The sequence below is a fragment of the Bubalus kerabau genome, chromosome 17, assembly GCF_029407905.1.
Source record: "Bubalus kerabau isolate K-KA32 ecotype Philippines breed swamp buffalo chromosome 17, PCC_UOA_SB_1v2, whole genome shotgun sequence".
Classification (NCBI taxonomy): Eukaryota; Metazoa; Chordata; class Mammalia; order Artiodactyla; family Bovidae; genus Bubalus; species Bubalus kerabau.
This window is the reverse complement of record NC_073640.1, coordinates 46,993,581-47,013,589: the sequence shown is the minus strand read 5'-3', so window position 1 is coordinate 47,013,589 and position 20,009 is coordinate 46,993,581. Positions and strand designations below refer to the sequence as shown.

General features: G+C 49.5%; 2 protein-coding genes across 2 annotated transcripts in view; one reads left to right on the top strand and one right to left on the bottom strand.

The window, feature by feature from the left end:
• PEPD (peptidase D) overlaps positions 1-4,660 on the top strand; it is a 119,569-nt gene extending 114,909 nt beyond the window's left edge. The window contains exons 13-15 of the mRNA XM_055554082.1: positions 91-275; positions 3,506-3,697; positions 4,134-4,660. Of these exons, the coding sequence (XP_055410057.1) occupies positions 91-275; positions 3,506-3,697; positions 4,134-4,271 (515 nt within the window). The 3' untranslated portion in view covers positions 4,272-4,660. The remainder of the gene's footprint in view (positions 1-90; positions 276-3,505; positions 3,698-4,133) is intronic.
• Positions 4,661-8,032: 3,372 nt separating this feature from the next.
• CEBPG (CCAAT enhancer binding protein gamma) lies at positions 8,033-17,707 on the bottom strand. The gene is made up of 2 exons (XM_055552088.1): positions 17,551-17,707; positions 8,033-11,574 (listed from the first exon to the last, which is right to left on the bottom strand). The coding sequence occupies exon 2, from the start codon at positions 11,477-11,479 to the stop codon at positions 11,030-11,032; it is 450 nt and encodes a 149-aa protein (XP_055408063.1). The 5' UTR covers positions 11,480-11,574; positions 17,551-17,707; the 3' UTR covers positions 8,033-11,029.
• Between the last annotated feature and the right edge of the window lie 2,302 nt (positions 17,708-20,009).

Sequence of the window (20,009 nt, the reverse complement as noted above, 5' to 3'; positions counted from 1 at the left end):
GCTTCCTGTGTCCCCCGCAACCTTGCCCTGGGAAGCTCTGGCCAGGCTGCCAGAGGCCACAGCTCATTGCAGCCTCCTCCTGAGCCCCAGGTGTCTGGTGGCCCGACATGCACCGCCTGGCCGACCGCATCCACCTGGAGGAGCTGACCCGCATTGGCCTCTTGACCGGCAGCGTGGACGCCATGGTCCAGGTCCACCTGGGAGCTGTGTTCATGCCTCACGGGCTCGGCCACCTGCTGGGCCTCGACGTGCACGACGTGGGAGGCTACCCTGAGGTCAGTGTGGGCGCGTCGGCCCAAGCGGCCTGCCTGTGAGCTGGAGCTGAGCCTGGCCCTCCCTGGGGGTGGGGTGGGGCTCTGGGACATGGCCGCAGTGTAGGGGGACAGGCAGGATGTGAAGGACTGGGGTCTTGGCAAGGCCTGCTGTCCCTCCCCACCCAGGGGTTGATCCCGACCCAGGTCACTGCCCTGATCCCCCCCACGCCCAAGGGTCCTGGTCCTTACATGAGGGCGTCTCCCCTGGTGGCCGCCTCCACAGAACCTGGCAGGCAATGGGTGTGCTCTGCACAGGGCCTGGGGCTGCACGCTGGGGGCAGCACCTGCCTTGAAAGTGTGCAGTGCACGGGGTCCCCAGAGGGCCGTGGGAGCCCCGAAGCTGGGTCTCAGTGATGGGCTGGCAGTGCACCCGTCATGTCCTGCCTCTGGCTTCATTCATCAGGTGTGACGAGGCTCCTCAGGCTGGTGGCCAGTCCATCCTGGGATGAGCTGAGCCCAGCGCCCCTTGCAAGTCCTGCTCCACCCTCTCCTGGTACAGCTTCTGTCCCCCTAGATGCCTGGGCCAACAGGGCCCCCATGGCCTCCTCGTCTCCAGGAGGCATGCTCTGCGGGACAGGGAGGCTTGTGTGGGCATCTCCAGGCCAGGCTTTCCCCTCCCCCTCCTACTGACCAACCCTCAAAAGGACCACCCAGACAAAGCTTGAGGCTTCAGGAGGCTCTGCTGGGCAGGTGGCTGCAGCCTCCACAGGCCTCTGGGTGGGGGTGAGCCGGCCCTGCCGTCTGGCCGGGTGCCCGAAGCACAGGGGGGTGGATTATGCAATCGGTGCACGCCCTGGGGCCCACCAGCCAGTTAGCCAAGATGGCTTGGCCCCTTAGCTGCAGGGTATTTTGAAAGCTCTAAGAACGATTTTTAGGGGGGGGGATTGCTCAAGAGAAGCATTATTATTCAATTATTTTTTCCTCAAGTGTAAACAGTTAAATTTGGAGAAACAAAATCAGTTTTAATTTCCTAATTTCTATCCATCACACTGTGCACAGGGAGCCAAGAGCGGAGCCTTCCAGACATTGTTAACTGAGGTTCGTTATTCATTAGTCGCCAAAGCACTTTTTTTCCACCAGAGAAAATTGGCAGCAAACTGTTTTCATCTTTTCCAGTAAGCGGTCCTTTGTGCTCACGGAGTCTATTCTTCTGACAGATAAACATTGTGGAAAAAATATGGCTTTTCCTATAAAAGTCATTTGTTTTATTTCAGGCCTACAGACACATCTGGGTCTCCTCTGCCTGGAGCCCAGTGCAGCAGAGGCCCCGTCAAGCCCTGAGCCCAAGCGGAAGCCGGCGTGAACCCGGCGTGGGCAGGGTTCCCCCCCCCAACCCCAACAAGGCTAAAGTCCCCAGGCCTGAGGGGCTTGGCCTCTCCCCTTCATGGGGTCTTCTCCCTACTCAGCCCCGCCTCCATCCTCCCAGCCCTGATCTGGCCGTCCTTGGTGAGGCCTATAGGGCAGACTCCTGGGAGCAAGTGTTCTGCGATCCCTTCCATTCACCCCTCACTTCCAGTCTGACCAGTGGTCCTGAAATCTGGAGAGAAGGCCGTCTGTACAAGTTTGAACAAACCCCCTACCCTTGGCGCAGCCCCACAGCCACCAAGGAGATCAGGGAGGCGAGACCTCGTCAGCTCTCTGCCTCTGCCAGGCCCCTGACTTTGACAGCCTTGGAAAGAAAAGGTTGGCTCTTGGGGGCAGCATGAAGGGAACGGAGGGGAGGGGCTGCCCAGGGGGCAGATGCAGGCTTCAGATAGCAGGAGATAGGCCCCTGCTACCCAACCCCCAGCACCTCTCGCCTGAGCACGGGGACCGTCATCCCAGACTGTGCCCTCCTGCGCCCCCTGCCCACCTGCCCAGACCCTCCAGGCACATAGTACTGTGGGGTCAGGTACCGCACCAGACGGGCGACTGTGCCCAGGGGCCACAGGGCCTTGGTGTCCCCTCATCACCTCCATCCCAGCCTGGCTCACACCTGGTCACCTCCATCCCAGCCTGGCTCACACCTGGTCAGGGTGGCCGTGCACACAGTGCCCCGCTGTCCCCGCCCTCGTGGAGTCACGGTCACAGCCTTCCCTGCTGTGCCCAGCCATGGATGGAGGCTGAGCCAGCCCGTTTCTGGTTACCTTACATGAACCACTAATTGAAGTCTGATGTTCTTGGCCCCCAAACAGTCAGAAATGACAGTTCCATCTCCAGCAGCTGGGCTTCCAGCATAGAGCCACGAGCGGGGCAGGGCAAGCTCAGAGGCCGACCAGAAAGCATGCCTGCTGCCCGCTTGCTCCCAGGCCTTGGCCGAGGGCCGGACGGGTGCCTCCAGGACTTGGGGAAGGCAGGGAGATTTCTGCAAGTGTCCTAGCTGCCACCTGCCCCGTCGGCCACGCCCCTGTGAGCGCTGGGGGGGAGCTGAGAGCCAGTCCCATGGCCCAGCGGAGGCCCAGCACATGGGTGTGGTGTGGAGCTGCCCCGTGTGCTCCTCGCGGGCCATACCCCCAGGCCATGCACACGGGCTGAGTGCATCTGTGCACACATGAGCCGGGGCTGGTGTCCTGCTGACAGTACCTGTCCCTCTTCTTGGAAAGCCACATGGAAAACCTGGGCCTCGGCTTGTAGGGAGCCAGGCCCAGCACTTCAGGGCTGGTTTCCACTCTGCCTGGAAACCAGCTGCCTGGAAGAAATCTGCAGCCTGGGAGGCCCTGCAGCCTCCTAAGAGCTTTTTTGGCTTCACAGGTTTGGCTTCAACCGCTCCCCTGGCGGGGAGAGGGCCTGGGTGAGGCAGCCAGACCCTCAGCCAGCCCCCTGGGTCAGCAGGGGCAGCATGCCTTGGGTGTGTGCACAAGTGTCCATGGGGCACAGTTCTAGGGGTGACAAGGGGCAGGGACACGAGAAATCCAGGGGAGCGTGCAGAGAGCAGAGGGCTTTATCTGAAGGACCGTGGACAGCCCAGCAAGTCCGAGTCTGGGCTGGAGACCCCCAAGGTCACAGAGCGTCCTGCGGCTCCAGGGGGACCCAAGGGGACCAGAGCCAGGCCCCACGTGTAGATGCCTGCACGGACAGGGGCGGGTGCCCTGCACGCTCGCCTGTTTCCGTCTGCCTCCTGCTGAGGTGGTGGCCCCGGCCTGGGGCTGCACCCTCCTGGGTGCCCGCTCACTGCCCTCTCCCCTCCCCCCGCCCCCCACCCACCTACCCAGGGCGTGGATCGGATTGATGAGCCCGGCCTGCAGCGCCTGCGCACGGCCCGGCGCCTGGAGCCGCGCATGGTGCTCACCGTGGAGCCGGGCATCTACTTCATCGACCACCTCCTGGACGAGGCCCTGGCCGACCCGGCCCGCTCCTGCTTCTTTAACCGCGAGGTCCTGCAGCGCTTCCGTGGTTTTGGTGGGGTGAGTGCTGATTGCTCCCAGAACGCCCTCTTCCCTTCCCCCCACACCTGTCACCTCTTTGTCCTCCAGGACAGGAGGCACAATCTTGACTCTCCTCACTTGAGAGACACCTGGCCCACCCTTTCTCATGGTCTGTCACCGGCCCTCAACACAAGTGACACAGATTCCTACAAAACCCCTGCCTGCTCCAGGGACTGCCACCCACCTAGCAGGGGGCAGGCCAGGGTAGGCGGGTGGAGGAGCGTATGTCCTGTGGGAGGCGCCTTCTGCCCAGCAGCTGCACACAGCGGCCTTGAGGCCAGCGCCCCATCCTGGGCCATGCTGCCCACTCCACAGAAAGGGCTCTTCCCACTCAGCCTGGAGCTGTCAGGCCTGATGCTCAAACCAAGCGCGCAAGGGCAGCTCAGAGATAACGAGTGTCCATCCGTCTGACCAGGTCCGGATCGAGGAGGACGTTGTGGTGACTGACACTGGCATGGAGCTGCTGACCTGCGTGCCCCGCACAGTAGAGGAGGTAGAAGCGTGCATGGCGGGCCAGGACAAGGCCTTTGCTCCCTTCTCTGGCCCCAAGTAGAGCCACGGATGTGCCCCGGGGTAGGGGGCTGGGCCCCGGCCTCGCAAGTTGCGTCATGAAGGGAGGCCTGCTGATCAGCCCCAGTGGTGCTCAGAAATCACACGTGACATCATCGGCCTTTGATCACACCCAATATGCTGTTTCCCTGGAGAAACTTTCTTACTACTCTTCTGTGGGATCACACCCTTCATCTAAATGTCTTTACTTTGCTTGAGTGTCAGCGGCTTTTTGAATGCTAATTTTTAATTATCGCATTATTTTCAATAATCCCGTTCTCTTTACTAGCAACTAAATGTGTATTTTGCTGTCATTTGTATTCTGCTCAGGATGTTTTCTCTCAAAATCAATACACAGAATGGAATTTGCAATAAAAGATTTCCTAAAATGGACCTTTGTGCCCATACCCGCCGCCCCCGCCCCCCCCATTCTTTTTTCCCTTTGCAGATGAATACACGCTTAGACCTGGGAAGTGACCCTGCAGAGCCCTCTGGGGGCCCGAATGTGTAGATGGGGTTGTCTTGCCTCTGCACAGGTGCAAAGGAGGACCATAGAGTAAGCAGCCTTTTTGATATGGGTGGCATAGTGGTCAAGCATCCACCTGCCAGTGCAGGGGATGCGGATTCGATCCCGGGATTGGGAAGATCCTCCAGAGAAGGGAACGGCAACCCACTCTGGTATTCTTGCTGGAAAATCCCATGGACAGAGGAGCCCGGTGGAATACAGCCCATGGGGTCACAGTCATGACTGAACACGCACACACGCACTGCCTCAAAGCTGGATTCCCGAAGTGGCCAGAACTGTGTAGCACTTACAGCCCAGTTACCCGAGAACCTGCGACTTGCAGACTCCTTGTCCTTGGTCTCCTTTTCACGTGAGATATGCTAGTAAAGCCAGCATCTGTTTGAGAGACACTGCCGCGTCAGGCAGCACCATGGCAAAGGTGAGCTCTCTCGTTCCTTCCACGTTCGCCAAGTCCATTTGTCTCCCAGGAGTGGAAGCCCACTGGCTGAGCTCCACTTTGAGGCACTGGAGCACCCGGGCCATCTGGCTCAGTCCCTGCCAGTGGCCAGACACCTAGCCTTCCTCTGCTTGCCCAGCCTTCCCACGGTCCCCCAGACCCACCCCCACTCTGCAGCCAGCTTCTAGAATCCTGCACGCCATCCCAGGCTTGTCTCTGCACATCTGGGAGTTTCTGAGCCAAGGTGAAGGGCAGGTGAGAAGGACAGATGTCACAGATGAAACCTTGACAGGACGGGGAAACCATAGCCCAAGCCAGAGACTGTTATTGAAGAGAGGAGTACAAACTGATTCCTTCTATGCCAATAATAAGAAAGTGCTTGTGATGTGGCCTCATTAAAATACAGCAGTATTGGTTTCAAATCACTATTTTTATAGTGATTTGTAACATCCAGTTTTTAAGGTTTCCTGCTGACAAGCAGATTACGATTATTCATGATATTGAGCATTTTGAGGAATGGCTGTCTTTCTGAGGGTCAGTTTGAGTTTGCCAAATCGTTCTCACCCCCAGCTGTACCTGCAAGCCACATTCTAAGCACAGGGTTTCAAGCTCCCCCCACCCCCAGGATAAAACCAGTTAAAATTAGGTTGGAACTCTTAAGTGGACACTTTAGTTGTGTTAACTGAAAAATACATCTTTCTCCTTCCTCCCCTTTAGATGTTTTAATACCAAAACTGCCCATTTCACATAACGTTTGCTCTGATTATCAAGCAAGTCAATAAAAAAGTTCAAGGAGAAATCTCAGTAACTAAGTGCTCTTCGTCCCAGAGGGACAATGGGGACAGAAATGGGCCTTGGACCCAGGTGGCCAAGTCAAGGGCGTTCTTTGCAGTAGGACTCAGGAACACAGCAGTCACCTACTTCGCCCCACGTTTCAGAGGCTGCGTTCAAGTCCTAAGTCTCCAAGTTTTGCAGAAATTTGTACAGCTTCAGAAATTCATTAGAGACCGTTCCAGAAAGCCATAGAGTGCCAAAAAGCCTTTCCAAAATCCAGGAAAAGTCTAGGTATTCATTCAAGAAATGAGTTATCTCCTATATACCAATGTTGGCATAAAAACAAGACCCCAGCTCTCAGAGCCTGGAGTCTCAGAGACTTCTCCTTAAACATGCACAAATAGATTGTCTCAAACGCTGAAAAGTGCCAAGAAGGAAAGAACAAGATTGACTTTGCCTAGAAAGCCAGGGGCCTGAGACAGAAGAAGGGTAGGAAGTGAAAAGTAAGAGGGATGAAGCCATTCCAGAGCTGTGCTAAGGCGGCCGGCCCTGGGGTAGAGTGCTGAGAAAAGCCCTGCTGTCAAAGCAGTGATGCAATGATGCGGGAGAGTTGGGGCCGGGTCGGGGCAGGGTGGTGGTAAAGGCAGCAAGAGCAGACCCACATCCCAGGGAGGCTGGGTCTCACCGAGTGTACTGGGGAACCACGAAGATCTGGAAAGTGTGGAAGATTCCGGGGAGATCAAAGCCAGGCCAGAGAGGGTGATGTCTCCTGCAGAAGGTGGGGCAGGGGAGGTGAGGCCGGGGAAGTCCGGAGACTCAGGAGGTAGAGCTGAAAGGTGGCGATGTACAAAGGTATCTGGTCCGATAGCTGCTTCCCAGGAAGCAAGTCTTGGGTAAATGGGCTGCAAACAAGTGTGATGTGTGACGCCTAACAACTCCATTCTCTTCCAAGCCCTGTTCTCTGGACACCCCTGCATAACCTTCAGGTCTGGAGTGCTGGGAGTAGCGGGGACTTTGCAGTAAAAGGGTATTCAGGGTTGCTGTTCTCCCTAGAACGTGTAAAAGGCACATGCGCTCTTCACTCCCAGGCAGCCACTGAGCAGTAGGTCTAAAGTGCTTTTACTGAAATAGGGCTGGCACCCCCACAACCATCTTGATATAGAATTTCCTGACAAGTTATTGGATGCTAACTTACAACTAATTCATAAAAATGAAATGGGATGTACTACCGCAGAAATCATTACTGCACTCGTTTTCATTAAGATGAAGTAGAAATCTATTTCCCAAGACATGAAAATAACTGAAGGATCATAGAAGACAAGGATCTAGATGGTGTCTTCCCTTGAAACACTCAGATCAGCTTTTCTCAGGCTTGTATTTATGAATTCCTTTTTACAGACACTCAGATGAAGACAGTGCACGTACTATACACTGTACTGTGAGGGGAAAGGCCTGACTTTGATGTCCCGTCGACCTCAAAGCCCAAGAACTGATTTCCTACCCTGAAGGTGGAGGCTGCACTCTGAGACACTAGGTGTCCAAGCAGGATGCGAGTTTCTGCTCCCTCTATTCTGGTATATACTTTTACATTAGGTGACAAAGAATGTAACAGAAGAGGCACTCTAAATTCAGAGACAACTATGTTCCTGTCATTAAGGGAAGCCTAGACGTGGTTGCTCAAACAGTAAAAACTCTGCCTGCCAATGCAGGAGATCCAAGAGACATGGGTTTGATCCTTGGGTCAGGAAGATCCCCCGCAGAAGAAATGGTAATCCACTCTAGTATTCTTGCCTGGAAAATCCCATGGACAGTGCCTGGAGGGCTACAGTCCATGGAGTTGCAAAGAGTTGGACACAACTGAGCACGGCAGAGACGGGACAAAAGCGCCTCTGCGTGCCCCCACACCCGCCTCACCCCTGCCTTGGGCTGAGCACATAGAGGCCGCAGGCATCCATCTGCCTGCTCCTCAGAGCTGGCGAACAAACTTGGATTACTTTCTTGGCATCTAACAAAGAAACCCACAATGAAATACAGGCATTATTCCAAAGTTTTTTTTATTTCAAATCCATTGAAAGAAATAAAATTATATTTAAAAAAATAGAGTTATCTCACAAACTGAGGAAAGCCAGGAACAAAAAGAACAAGTACTTTTTCCTGAGAGGCAGATCTAACAGCTATAGAATGGACTTTATTCCTTCCTAGCTTTTGTCAGACAAAACTTTTCTATTTCTAAGGCATCGAAAACACTCCTAGTGCTTTAACTGGGTTGTTCAGGTACAAAGCTTCAAACCTTCTAACGGGGATTAAGAAACATCAAAAGCTGCTATGATTTCCTTCCTTTTAACCTCAAACATTAAAGTGTACATACTTCTACTTCTTTATGTAAATGAGAATTTCACACTCATGACCTGAATTTCAAAGTTCTGGTCATATTTTATTGAAATCTTACTACTTCTTGGTAAGAATGTCCAAAGCATGAGCTCACACCCCAGTAACTAAAAGGGGCCGGACAGCAGGAAGCACTGTTCACTGGCACCACCCGCAGCCAGGACCAGTCAGAAAGCACCCACCCCAGAAGACTCAGAGGCAGCTGGAAATTTACACTGAAGCCTAATTCCTAGACCACTAGACCTGCCAGCAAAGGCAGGTCATATCCTAATGGTTCATACGAAACCTACAGAACAAAAAAGTTACAAGTCCTTTACAATTCCCAAAGCTCTACACTTGCCCATTCCCCATACTTGGGTTCCCTCCATTTTATACTGATAAACCTATCAAATGAAAACCTTTCATTCCCAAACACTTCAGTAAGACAGTCAAGGCCATGGTTAACATTTTTTTACATTATGCATAAAACTGCACGACTGCTTGTGCTAGTTCTGATTTGCATAGGTAAAAGGAAAGTTTGAATCAACTGTTCCAAAAGTTCCAATCTATTTTCTTATTTGAAATAACCGAGTACATTCCTGATGATTTCCCGAAAGCTTCTTTTCCAAGATAGTTAGGTCACTTCATATAATAGGTAAGGATAAATTCCATGTGGACATTCATTTCTGAAAGATACTATTTAGTAAATAAAGAGATTAAAATGTCTGTAGCACCTCTTATAGATGCTTGAGGATTCAGGAGACCTAACTGCATCCCCAGTGAGGTGCTACTGAAGATTCAGCAGGATTCTGGGGCATCTCCTCCATCAACCTACAAGTTGATTGATACTCCAACCAAGGTAACCAACGTTGGACCCTAACAGCAACCCCTATCCTGTCTCCTGGCTCTATCAGGAGTTAGCCATCCTGGGATGGTGGCTCTCATGGGACAATACTGGGCTCGTGTCACATGCAGAAGGGATTCTTGGCCTTTGTTAATGGCTTTGCTGAGCTGCAGGGCACTATGATGTCTGCTGCTGACCAGAAGGGCACAGACACCACTCTTCCATCCACCTGAGGGTGCAACTTGAATTGCATCCTGGTTACAATGTCCCAGGGTCTTGGTGTGAAACAACAATGCAGCCTAAAAATGACCACATTCAAATAAGATAGCTGGTAACTCTTTAAGTCTGATGTGACTCAGCCTCTTGTCACCAGCCTGGGTCATCCAAAAACAAACACTGGAAGAAGAAAAAAACAGACTCCAACAAATTTGAGCTAGAGTTGCATTCAAAGAAAAACAAGGGCAATCAAAACTACCAACACTGATATAATCCAGATCCTAGAGATTCCCGTTCTAGCGACTGCCACTTTTTCTTCTCAACAGAAATATCAATATCCTGAGTTTTATCAGTATTTTCTTGCTAAAATAATTTATGGGACATAAATGCATACAAATGAATAAAAAGTGGTACAAAAGTCTGGAAGAATAGAGCCCACTAACTAAGAAATGTCACAAAAACAATACAAAAAGATGTGTTTAAGTGAAATAAATTAACTGTTAAACCTTATACTTTCAAGTTTTGTTAGGCTATTATTTTGGGAAATGGCATGGAGTTGACAGTGTATTTTTCTAATAACCAGCTGGTTAAGGTCAAATACAAGTGAGCCTTCACAGGAAATTTTTGCTTTCAAAATCCTCGGCCCCACTGCAATGTATGTGAACAGAGAAACTACCTGCTGAAATTAATATTCAAAATCCTAACCCGCAATTTGGGTGGACATAAACTGTTAAGATCCTTTGATTTACTAACCAGGCTGTGCAAATGGTGTTAAAAAAAAAAAAGCTTACTAGCATCTGCAGAAGCTAAAACTGATACGGAGTTTCTCTAAACCATTGATTTTTTTTAATTTTAACAAAATAATGCCAATCCAATAACCCAAAGGTATCCCAAGAGTGTAATTCTAATATGCTTTGCTTTTACTTTTAAAAAACCTATTTGCTTCCTAAATGCTATTTCTATTTTTAATCCAGTTGGGTGCATACTGCCTTTAAAATGCAATGGGGTTTCTTTACGTAACTTGTCATCACTATTCAAAAAACTAGTATTTGTTGGGTAAAACTAGTTATGCTGAAACAGGGTTTATGCTATACATAAAATCACTCCAAATTATAAAGTGATTGGTTTCTATTAGCCCTAAGCATTTTTAATACATAATTTAGAAACGAGTCACATATAGATGAAAAGAGGTCGCATTCAGCTTTCTTTCATCCAATTAACCATATCCATTAAAACCAAGACTCTTCCGCACGACTTGCCAGTTCCCCATTCCTTTTGTCAACCTAAAAAAGAAACATTTTTTTGGGAAGTCAGCATTTATTAAGAACATCAAGGTTCCAGGGCAGGTTTTTTTTTTTTTTTTTTTCACCATATACCTTTAAGTGTTTTTTATCCCCACAAAAATCCTTATCATTTAAAACCAGATATTCAAGTTACACGTCTAACATTTTTAGCTAATCAGCTCTTCAGGGCTGACCCTAGAAAACAACCTTCAATGGATCTCTGAATAATGGCGGTTCAGCCGCTGATATGAGAGGTGTAGGTAGTCCCACCTTAAATGTTCAAGCCACAAGGTGTGAAGTTTGGAAGGGGTGAGCTCTACTGTCCTGCCTTATCAGGATTTGTCGTATTTTCAGTGCTACTGGGTTGCACGTTATCTGCGAGGTTGTGTGCGTGCTCAAGAAACAAATCTTTCAGTACACTTAATTCCTTAGTCAGCAATTTAATTTTTGCTTCCAACCGTTCATTCTCTTCCTTGAGCTGATTGACTCTCTGCAGCGTATCCTGCGCTTTCTGCTTGCTTTTCAACCGACTCTTTTTCACAGCCATGTTGTTCCTCTCCCTGCGCTGTCGATACTCGTCACTGTTGCGATCCATGGGTGAGCTCTTTTTGCTCTGCTTGCTGGGAGGCACAGCTTTGCCTCCGCCCCCAGGGCCGGCGGGCACCAGCTGAGGAACCTGCTGTAAGCCGCTGGCATGGGCCTGAGTATGGATGACACTTATTCCGTTCACGCCCGGAGTGCTGTTCTGCTGCGATGCCTTGCTCATTTGGGCACGCTCCCTTGTCAACACAGAACAAGCAGAATGAAGACAAGGTGATCAATGGTTTCCACACTGAACTGCCAAGAAATCTTCACATGTACCTATTTAAGAAAAAACTGCATTAAAATATTGGAAATGACAAGATCAAATGAGATCAAATTCGCATGTACTTAACAGCAGGCCAATATTAACTGACTATGCTGAGAAGCCTCCACAACAACTGCCGACTGTTCCCATGTTTCAGAAGTCTACGTCACGTAATTTAGAGAAGTAAGTTAATACACACGCACCACACGGCCAAATTTAACCCACCTGAGTCCCTGAGGGGACTGCCCATCTGTGACTGTTACCAAAAATGGGAGGAAAAAACAAAGCAGTGTCACTAGTTAGGTGGCGCATATGAATGACAGCACTTGGCAGTCTGCGAGAGAGAACTGTGAGGTGCTCCCTTTACACAGTTATAACAGGAGAGACGGTGCAATAAAAGAGGGGCGATGGCTCAACTGCTGGTCCAAGTCAAATCAGGAGGCGGGGGCAGAGCGCCCGTCTGGCCTCCTCGGGAACGCTGCACCGCCGTCTCTGCGTGGCCCTTACTCCAATGTGCAGACTGAGCCACAAAGGACCTAACTGTTCTCCCAAAGCGTATCTGTATGGGATACTTTGAAAATGTGTTTTTTGGCTTGTTTTTATTTTCCTAATGACCTCAAATGACGGTAGTTTACAGAGATTTCCTAAGTTAGTTTCTTGGCTCATTGAGGAGCTCTGAGACACCCAGTTTGCTTCCCCATCTCATCCAGCTTCTAGTGTTTTCCTAATTCTTGACATAACTAGTAAACACATCTCAACACTGTCAACCTGATGCCGCAAGGAGAGAAACAAAGGCCCTGATGATGCATCCAAGGAGGTGCAAGCTGGGAGTCAGGCTGCACCAAGAGCCCGGGCAGCGGCAGGCCTGCACCCGGCTGGCGCCGCTCAAGCAGCACGGAGGGCAGGCCAAATCTGCAGTGCTGCCGCGAGAAACATTCCGTTTCAGAAACCACTCATATTCGGTTACTCTGAATCCACGCTGGTCCTAAAACTGCCTTAAGATGTGTCAAAAGCAGACCTAGCCTATCATCACGAGGCCACTTCAAGACAGATTGTCTAAACTGAGTGAATTATGCCCACCAAGAAGTCACACGCTGCTGGAAACAGAGGAAGCAGTGCAGGAGCCATAAAACGACCCTGTTCTCTTTCCACAAAACTGCATCAGTGGAAAAACCTGAAGCCACAACCATGAACAGCTTCAAATGAGTACACCTCACAATTCTTAAGAAAAGCTTCGCCCAAACCTTTAGCAAGTCATTTCTGTATTGGCCGTTTTTCAAAAGGCCATGTATCATTGCTTTCCATTGTTTTTCAGGCCACACAGGCAGTCCTGAGCAAAAGGGGTCATCTGTTCTCACTTCGGTACTAAGGAAACACCAAAAGCTTCCTTCCAAACCATGATGGATATCTACTCCAAGTTTATCTTCAGTAATGAATATTTCACAATTTCCCTTGATAATTTATCATGTTGCCTATTTTTCCTTCCAGTTGAAAAGTGGCAGTTCAGGATAATTTGCACCACACTTAGCATTAATAGTGTTACTGGCCATCTATACTATTGCATATCTACTGGTCTAAAGTGAAGTGTTTACTCAATTTTTAAGAACTTGTTTAACACCTCTCCTGGGATTATCTCAACAATCAATGATTATGTTCATCTTATTTATCTTCTATATACCAACTGGGTTGTTAGTCTTTAAAGCTAATCCCTAGTAAACTCAGAGATAACAATAATCTAAAGAAGTAGAGACCAGGAACCAAGTCGATTCTCATCCTGGCTCGCACATCTGCGTCCCACTGTGGACACACCCCTTCCCTCTCTGGGCCTCCGTTTCCCCCTCTGCAAAGGAGGGATGTAAAATGCCCTCTGACACTGACACTATACCATGAACTTCAGTCACCAAAAACACTTATTACAGGCTCCAAACTTAGTGAAGTTCATGCCCGTTTTTGTTCTCAAAGACACCAGAACAAGGAAGGGTGCTTTCACCTCTGTCTGACTCATCTTGCCAAGGTACTGAACTCAGCAGACAAGGTTTTGAAAATAAGTCCTTGGCTTGTAAAACAAATAGTAATCATCAAACTGGTAAAATATGTAAGAAAGGGAAACTGGGAGATTAAAAAAAAAAAAGGAGTTATTTTTATTTCCCCAACCAAAGACAAGCCAAGAAAGTAGTGCTCAAGGTGAAGAGTTATCCACCATGGAAAGGGGGTCAAAGAGCTAACTGGGGCTAAGACTTACTCCAAACAGATTTCCAATTTTATTTTTTACACTGAGTAAAACAGCTACCTCGAAATGCTACATACAGTTTACAGTTCTGCAGTTTACACTGATATCTGTGCTTTTGTTTCTTTCACAAACATTTAACGAGCACCTACAATGGAAAATAAGCTTATTTCAAATCTGGATGTTCAACCCTAAACGAAAGTCTGGCTCCTACGTGGACAAATGCAGTTCCAAAGTTCAGTCCACAGGAAGCAGGGCGGCACCTTGCTTCCTTGCTGCGAATCCCTCCGGCAGGAAGCAGAAGGAAAACTGAAACGCAGCAGTTCCCAAAAGCATGGTCCCTGAACCAGCGGCATCAGCATCCCCTTGGCAGACACGCAAATGCTCAGGCTGCCCCAGACGCAGGCACCAGCAGTCTCGGAACAGAACAGGGCTAAGCTCGTCTTGACAGGACCCGCAAGCGCCGTTTCACAGCCACTGCCACAAACCAACCACAGATCTTCAGAAAGATGGGCTGAGTGGGTACCATTTTTAAAGTCAAATTTCTTAAATCAAGTGACGTTCATTCAAATCAGGGATACACTGAAAACTCAAAATGTTAGAATGAGTACAGCAAAATCAAAATTTTCTCAAGTTTCACTTGGGACAATAAATGTCTCAAGCATTTTCCTAGCCCTCTTGTCATTTTTTTCCATATATATACAATGAGCTATCCCTCCTCTCCTCCTTCCCAAATGTTTAATTCCAATATCCCCAATGAAGATCTACACTCCAAAATATCCAGATATTTGTCCCTTGTTCCAAATCTGTTCAAATCATTGGTATTACTGGTATTCTACCCACCCGTATTCCCCAAAACACCTTACTCCACCACCCCTCTCCATTCTACGCCACAGTCACCTCAGGCTGACACCGTCTCTCGGGCACAGCCTGCCCCGCTGCAGCAGTGTTCCCCCAGCCACTGTCTCCAGAGCAATCGAGGACTCAAACCTGAGTGCATCGCAGCCTCTCGCTGAATATTTATCTGTGGCTTCCACATACAGATCAAATCTCTTCAGGCCCAGCTCCCTTTCTCATCACCCCTCAACAATACTGGAAGCCAACATCACTCCCCTAAATGGTCTGCACTTTGTGCTTTTGTCCAATTTGTCCCCCTAGTTTCTCTGTCAATGCCAGCTCCACAGTGTGGCTCCCTGTAGAATAAGCTAGAGGCAGGCCTCCGTCTTTATCACCATACGCCCAGCATCCAGTGGTGGTGCTCAAGAAACGTTTGTTGAATACAGTCTCAAAAGGCTCAGAGAAAACATTTATTTATTTAAGTGTCTGATATAAAAATAAGATTCTCTAGCATTAAAATCTCTTAAAACAACCATAATTAAATTGAGTGTTACTAAGATAAGATGTCTGCAATGCGGGAGACCTGGGTTTGATCCCTAGGTCGGGAAGATCCCCTGGAGAAGGGAATGGCAACCCACTCCAGTATTCTTGCCTGGAGAATCCCATGGACGGAGGAGCCTGGTGGGCTGCAGTCCACCAGGTCGCAAAGAGTCGGACACGACTGAGCGACTTCACTTTCACTTTCTTTTCAAGATACACACAGTCTTCTTGGTCTGTCTTAAAGGTATACTGGAAAATAAAAACATTTGCTACTCTAGTCCCCAGCCTCTACAGTGAAGGTCATTCATGTCTAGTCTTTGCTTCATTCAGTTGAGAACCTTTATTTTCCACTTTGTCCAGTTACATTTTTCCACACCCTCAAGTTCTTAGGCATGTGTTGCCAGGGTTTGGCAACTCAGTACTACAAATGAAGTGAAGTAAGCCGTCAAACCCTAACACACACCCAAATGAGCAGGATTTCTACGCATTTGCCATGCTGGCTTCATGACCCAAAACAGGGGTCCACAAATGAGTATTCTCCTTCAGGAAGCCTATACGTGGTCCACTGGAGTATGAGAAAAAAATCTCTTTTGTCTTTTTTTAATATCATCGTTTTACTCTAGTTTTGGTGTCATTTACAACACACACCAACTATTAATAACACACCACACTGTTTATAAATATACATCTTTTAGAGTCATGCTCTTTTTTCTTTTTCTTTTTACTGATAGGTCGGGAAAACCAAAAAGGCAGGAGACCAATGTATCTATCAGCATAAGAACCCACAGGAGCATCCCCTACCTCCGGCCTAAGAACACACAAGAAACATGGAATCGTGACTACCTGTGTTTACCATTTCTGTGATCAGGTGGGGCAATCTTAGGCCATAACACCAAATTCAGCCACATGAATTCTGCCCTATTCATCTTCACCTAGGGCTCACCAGGTGCTGTTTAAATCCCTAGGGATGAAACTACCTGTCCAAGATCAGACAACTTTGCCGAGGGTTATGACACTATCTTGAGAAGTTAAGAGGATATTCTGGGGGTTAAAAAAAAAAAAATTAAGTTTAGGTTCTACCTATGTTTTTCAGGCAGGTATTAAAATGGCTGAATCTGCCAAGTGTGCCCACCAGAAGTAGGACTTAAGAAACTGAAAAGTTCTTCAGCTCACTAGCATCCTGTAATTATTTAGCCTTGTTTACACTAAGTTTTTCCAAAACAGTGAATCAACTTTAAGAATAGCTTATCCCAAATACTACTCAAGTAGTAACAGCTGATCAGATTTTAACTTTTAGTTATCAAGGGCTTTTACAGACTAAATTTCTTAGTAAAGCAAGCCTCCATAGTATTTTATTTCAAATGTGTCTCTGAGCATCCCATATCCTACCTGAATTAAAGGATAATCTCTTCAAACAAGAATTCAACTGACAGCGTATCCTGGGAGAGAGAACTACCAACTTTTGGGTAACCCACCAATGTTAAACACCTTTCTGAAACGGACACATTTTATGTAAGATGCCAGATGACAGCACAAACCTCAGATCAGAGGAAAGCCAAGCAGTTAAACCTTCTGAAGAATAAAAACCCACAAGCTTACTTCGAAGAACAGATTCTCCTTCCCCTCAAACATGCATTTCCATCCTCTCCACATAGGCACCTCGGCTGGCAGTTTTCCTGTGTTCCCTCCAAACACGCTAATGAAGTGCTTCATTTCTTGCCCTCCTCTTTCCTATTCTACTCTTGGCGGCTGCACGTTCATCGAACCTGTGCTTAACAGTCAACGCAGGGTATATATTCGAAGTACAGCTCCATAAGGAAACACAATATTATTTGAGTAAAGTCATATATTTCAAAATCAACTGCTTTCCCTGCCTACTTTTCTACCAACTTCTGAACTGGATTCCCGACTGCCCGACACCGAGCCGTTTAGGACTTGCAGGAAATAATCCCAGGTGGCACTCAACAGGACGCGATCCACCTTCTGCTATTCTGGGAACACCCTTTATCCCCAGGGGCCAATACGAGCCTGGCTAGTCACACTGCAGAAACAAGAGGGCCGGGTTCTGGAGTGGGGCACAGCCGGGCTCGCATCCCGTCCCCGGCCGGCAGCAGGGGCGCCGGGGGAACGCGGGGGTCGGCGGGTGGCGCCGTGGCGCTGGGCCGGAGCCAGGGATGAGCTCAGCGGCCCCGCCGAGTGTTGCCGGCAGGTTGCATCAGACGCCGCGCGGGGCCGCCGCCCGCGCCGCGGGCCGCGCGGGGCCTTCCCAGCAAGCCGGCCGCCCAGGGCCGGGCTAGGTCTCCTCGGGCTGGGGCCGCGCCCACGCGAGCGGCCGGCGGCGCCGCGGCCTCCTTCTCCTCCCTCAGCCCGCCCGCGGCCTCCTTACCTGGCCCCTCCAGCCCGCCCGCTCCCAGGCGGCCTCCACTCCAAGCGGCCCCGCACGGCGCGGCCCGACCCGACCCAGGCCTCGCAGCCCGAGAGTCAGCCAGGAGGAGCGACGGTTACGAAACCGGCTGCCTCCGCCCGTTCCGCCGCCGCAGCCGCCACCACCACCGGCTTCCCCTCCTCGCCGGGTCCGCGCGCGCGGCCGCTACCGTCGTGACCAATGGGAGCGCCGTCTTGCGGGGGACACGCCCTCCCCCCCCCCCGCGACGGGCAGGGCCACCAGCCAATTGCGGGAGGTCTAGGCGCGGGAGGCGGGCACGCGGCGGAGGCGTATCCCACGGTTCGGCGGGGAGGGCGGGGCCGGCGGGAGAGGCTGCCCGGGGTTCCCCGGGAGAGCGCGCTGGGCGGCTCTCCGAGGGGTGGGCGGCCGACAGCGGGGAAGGTTCGGTGGAAATTGGAGAACCAATTAGTAGCCTCGAGAAGGGAACACCTGTCTTTGGAAAGCAAAATTTCCTGAGATGATGTTTTGAATCACCGATTTCTGTTTTAGTTTCACCACGTCCTCGGGGAGCCCCGCCTCGGCGTCGCTCCCTGGAACGGCCCACCGGGCTCGCCTCCTGGGACGCTGGGCGCCCGACGGACGCCTCACCGCCGACTGCCAGCACCACTCGGAGGGAGCCTGGAGAGAAGACCTGGACCTCAGGGCGGTGAAGGCAGCTGCAAACTTGTTGAAAGACGAAGGGAGCAAAACTTTCCCAACGTAGGATTAGTGTTGATGTCACATTGGTGCAGACTGTGGTTATGGGGGAATGCATTTCCACGATCCATTCTCTTGTGCTGTACTGTCCTCCAGGTGAACAGAGACGTGATCTCAAAAAATGGATGGTAGTCCATCCTTATTTATCTAAGACAATTCACAGGAGAATCTGAAAGCGTATCAAGACCAGGAAGCAGCGCTCAGGGTGAAGGCAGATAGGTTTGATTGCTTCCTCTTTAGGACTTCTTATCATCCAAAAACTGGAGTCTTTGAAAGAGGAAACGTTTCTTCATCACCCAGGCCACGGCATCAGCTCATCGCATAAGACTGTTTCGAGGAATCAGTGAAGAGATGATAAAATATTTGCAAAAAAATAAAGATAATAAAAATCAAAAGGGAGGCAACTGCAAATGAGCACTGATAACCACAGAAGCACACTTGGTAGAATGACACAGAATCATCAAAAACACTATGTTCTTTCACTTTGGCCCTTAGTGTTCCGAGTTGAAATTTCTTTGATCAAGATTTTAGCACTGTTAAAACTGGATTCGATTTTGTTGCTCACAAAATCATAACTACACCCACTCTTTCCTAATCACTTAAAAAACTGTATAAAAAATAAAGTATAGGTAGGTTCACATATCCTCTGGTTTGCTAACCTCTCTGCCAAGCTGCTCCAGCATTCTCCCTGTCTGTCTTGGCAGGCCTTCTTCCACATTCAGCAGGTCTAGTCAATGCCAAGGAGACTAGAGTATTTATTTCCTCCTCAGCTGGTAGCTGGTAATTCTTTCTTCTACTCATTTTACACGTATTTATTTGGTGCCAACTATGTGCTAAGCTGTCGGGAATCAGCAACAAATAGTCCCTGTCCACACGGAGCTTACACTTAGAAACATTCAGTAATCACACAATTTTCTAATGACTATTTTCATTGTTATTTTAAGAAAGAAGTACAAGATGTTGCAAGAGATTATGAGAAGGGAATCAAACCTGGTCTATGGGTTAGGGAAACCCTGTATGATGAGTAGGATTTGCCTAAGTGGTACAGATAAAGGGAATGTGTCTTCAAGTCAGAGGATCTCGCTTATCTAAAGGTCTTGTGAATTCGCTCAGTCGTGTCCGACTCTTTGAGACCCTGTGGACTGTACCCGCCAGGCTCCTTTGTCCATGTAATTCTTCAGGCTAGAACACTAGAGTGGGTTGCCATATCCTTCTCCAGGGGATCTTCCTGACCCAGGGATCAAACCCTGGTCTCTCATATTGTAGGCAGACTCTTTACCCTCTGAGCCACCAAGGAAGCCCCAAAGGTCTGGAGATAGGAGAAATTTAAAGCCAGAGTGGCTAAAGCACAGTGCCCCGGAGGAGAGTGATGAGATGGACAGGACCTTGTGGCCTGGGAAGGAATCTGATTCTTACCCTAAGAGAGATGGGAATCCTCTGAAAGACTTGCTCTCATCGTAAGGAAATGAGGAGAGCCTGGTGGAGCTATTTTTAGTTTGAGGAGATCCACAAATTTCTTGCATGTCATAGGGACCCAAGCCACTACAATCAAAGAAAAATTTCCTGCATAGATCTCGGCCTCACTGATACTCAATACACAGTCTACAAATCCAGAGAATTTGTAATCAAGTAGTACATTTCACTTTTCACTTTCATGCATTGGAGAAGGAAGTGGCAACCCACTCCAGTGTTCTTGCCTGGGG